The following is a 695-nucleotide window of genomic DNA, read 5'->3' on the forward strand; positions in this document are numbered from 1 at the left end:
TCTAATTCACAGCTATCAGGGGAGACCCCAGAATCATAAAAATAGAGATTCCCTGGGGAAACTGTGAGATGGAGAAGAATCCCCAGACACAGCAGGAAACCAACATTTAACACATCCCTGCAGGTGCTCCTGGGTATGAATCCTGAGCTCGGTGAGTGTGGAGCGCCCCCTGCTGCCCGGCAGTATCGCTGCAGGGGAGGTTTGTGTCTGGGCTCACACTGACTTCCCCTCACTGTGTCTCTCGCACAGTAATACAGGGCCGTGTCCTCGACTTTCAGACTGCTCATTTGCAGATATAGCGTGTTCTTGGCGTTGTCTCTGGAGATGGTGAATCGGCCCTTCATGGAGTCTGCGTAGTATATGTAACTACCGTCACTACTGATAGCTGCGACACACTGCAGGCCCTTCCCTGGAGCCTGGCGGGCCCAGTTCATGCCATGACTGCTGAAGGTGAATCCAGAGGCTGCAGAGGAGAGTCTCAGCGACCCCCCAGGCTGACTCAGGCCTACCCCAGACTCCACCAGCTGCACCTCACACTGGACACCTGCAAACACAGAGACATGATAAGGTGATTCAGGAAACCATCACACATGTCCACTGTTTCTCTCATTCATGCCCTTTCACATGCACTTGCTCTCCATAAAATAACCTTTGAAAACAGCAACAAGGAAAACCCAGCCCAGCGCAGACTCCAT

General features: G+C 52.8%; 1 gene segment (V, D, J or C); it reads right to left on the reverse strand.

Moving 5' to 3' along the window:
• Nucleotides 1-233: 233 nt before the first annotated feature.
• LOC103213455 lies at nucleotides 234-695 on the reverse strand (the record flags this gene model as incomplete). The annotated part of the segment is given in 2 exon segments: nucleotides 234-544; nucleotides 650-695. Coding segments are annotated over 2 exon segments (357 nt in total), but the record flags the coding sequence as incomplete, so codon positions are not given.

This window comes from Orycteropus afer, unplaced genomic scaffold, assembly GCF_000298275.1.
Source record: "Orycteropus afer afer isolate SDZICR_OR568_19922 unplaced genomic scaffold, OryAfe1.0 scaffold02584, whole genome shotgun sequence".
Taxonomy (NCBI): Eukaryota; Metazoa; Chordata; class Mammalia; order Tubulidentata; family Orycteropodidae; genus Orycteropus; species Orycteropus afer.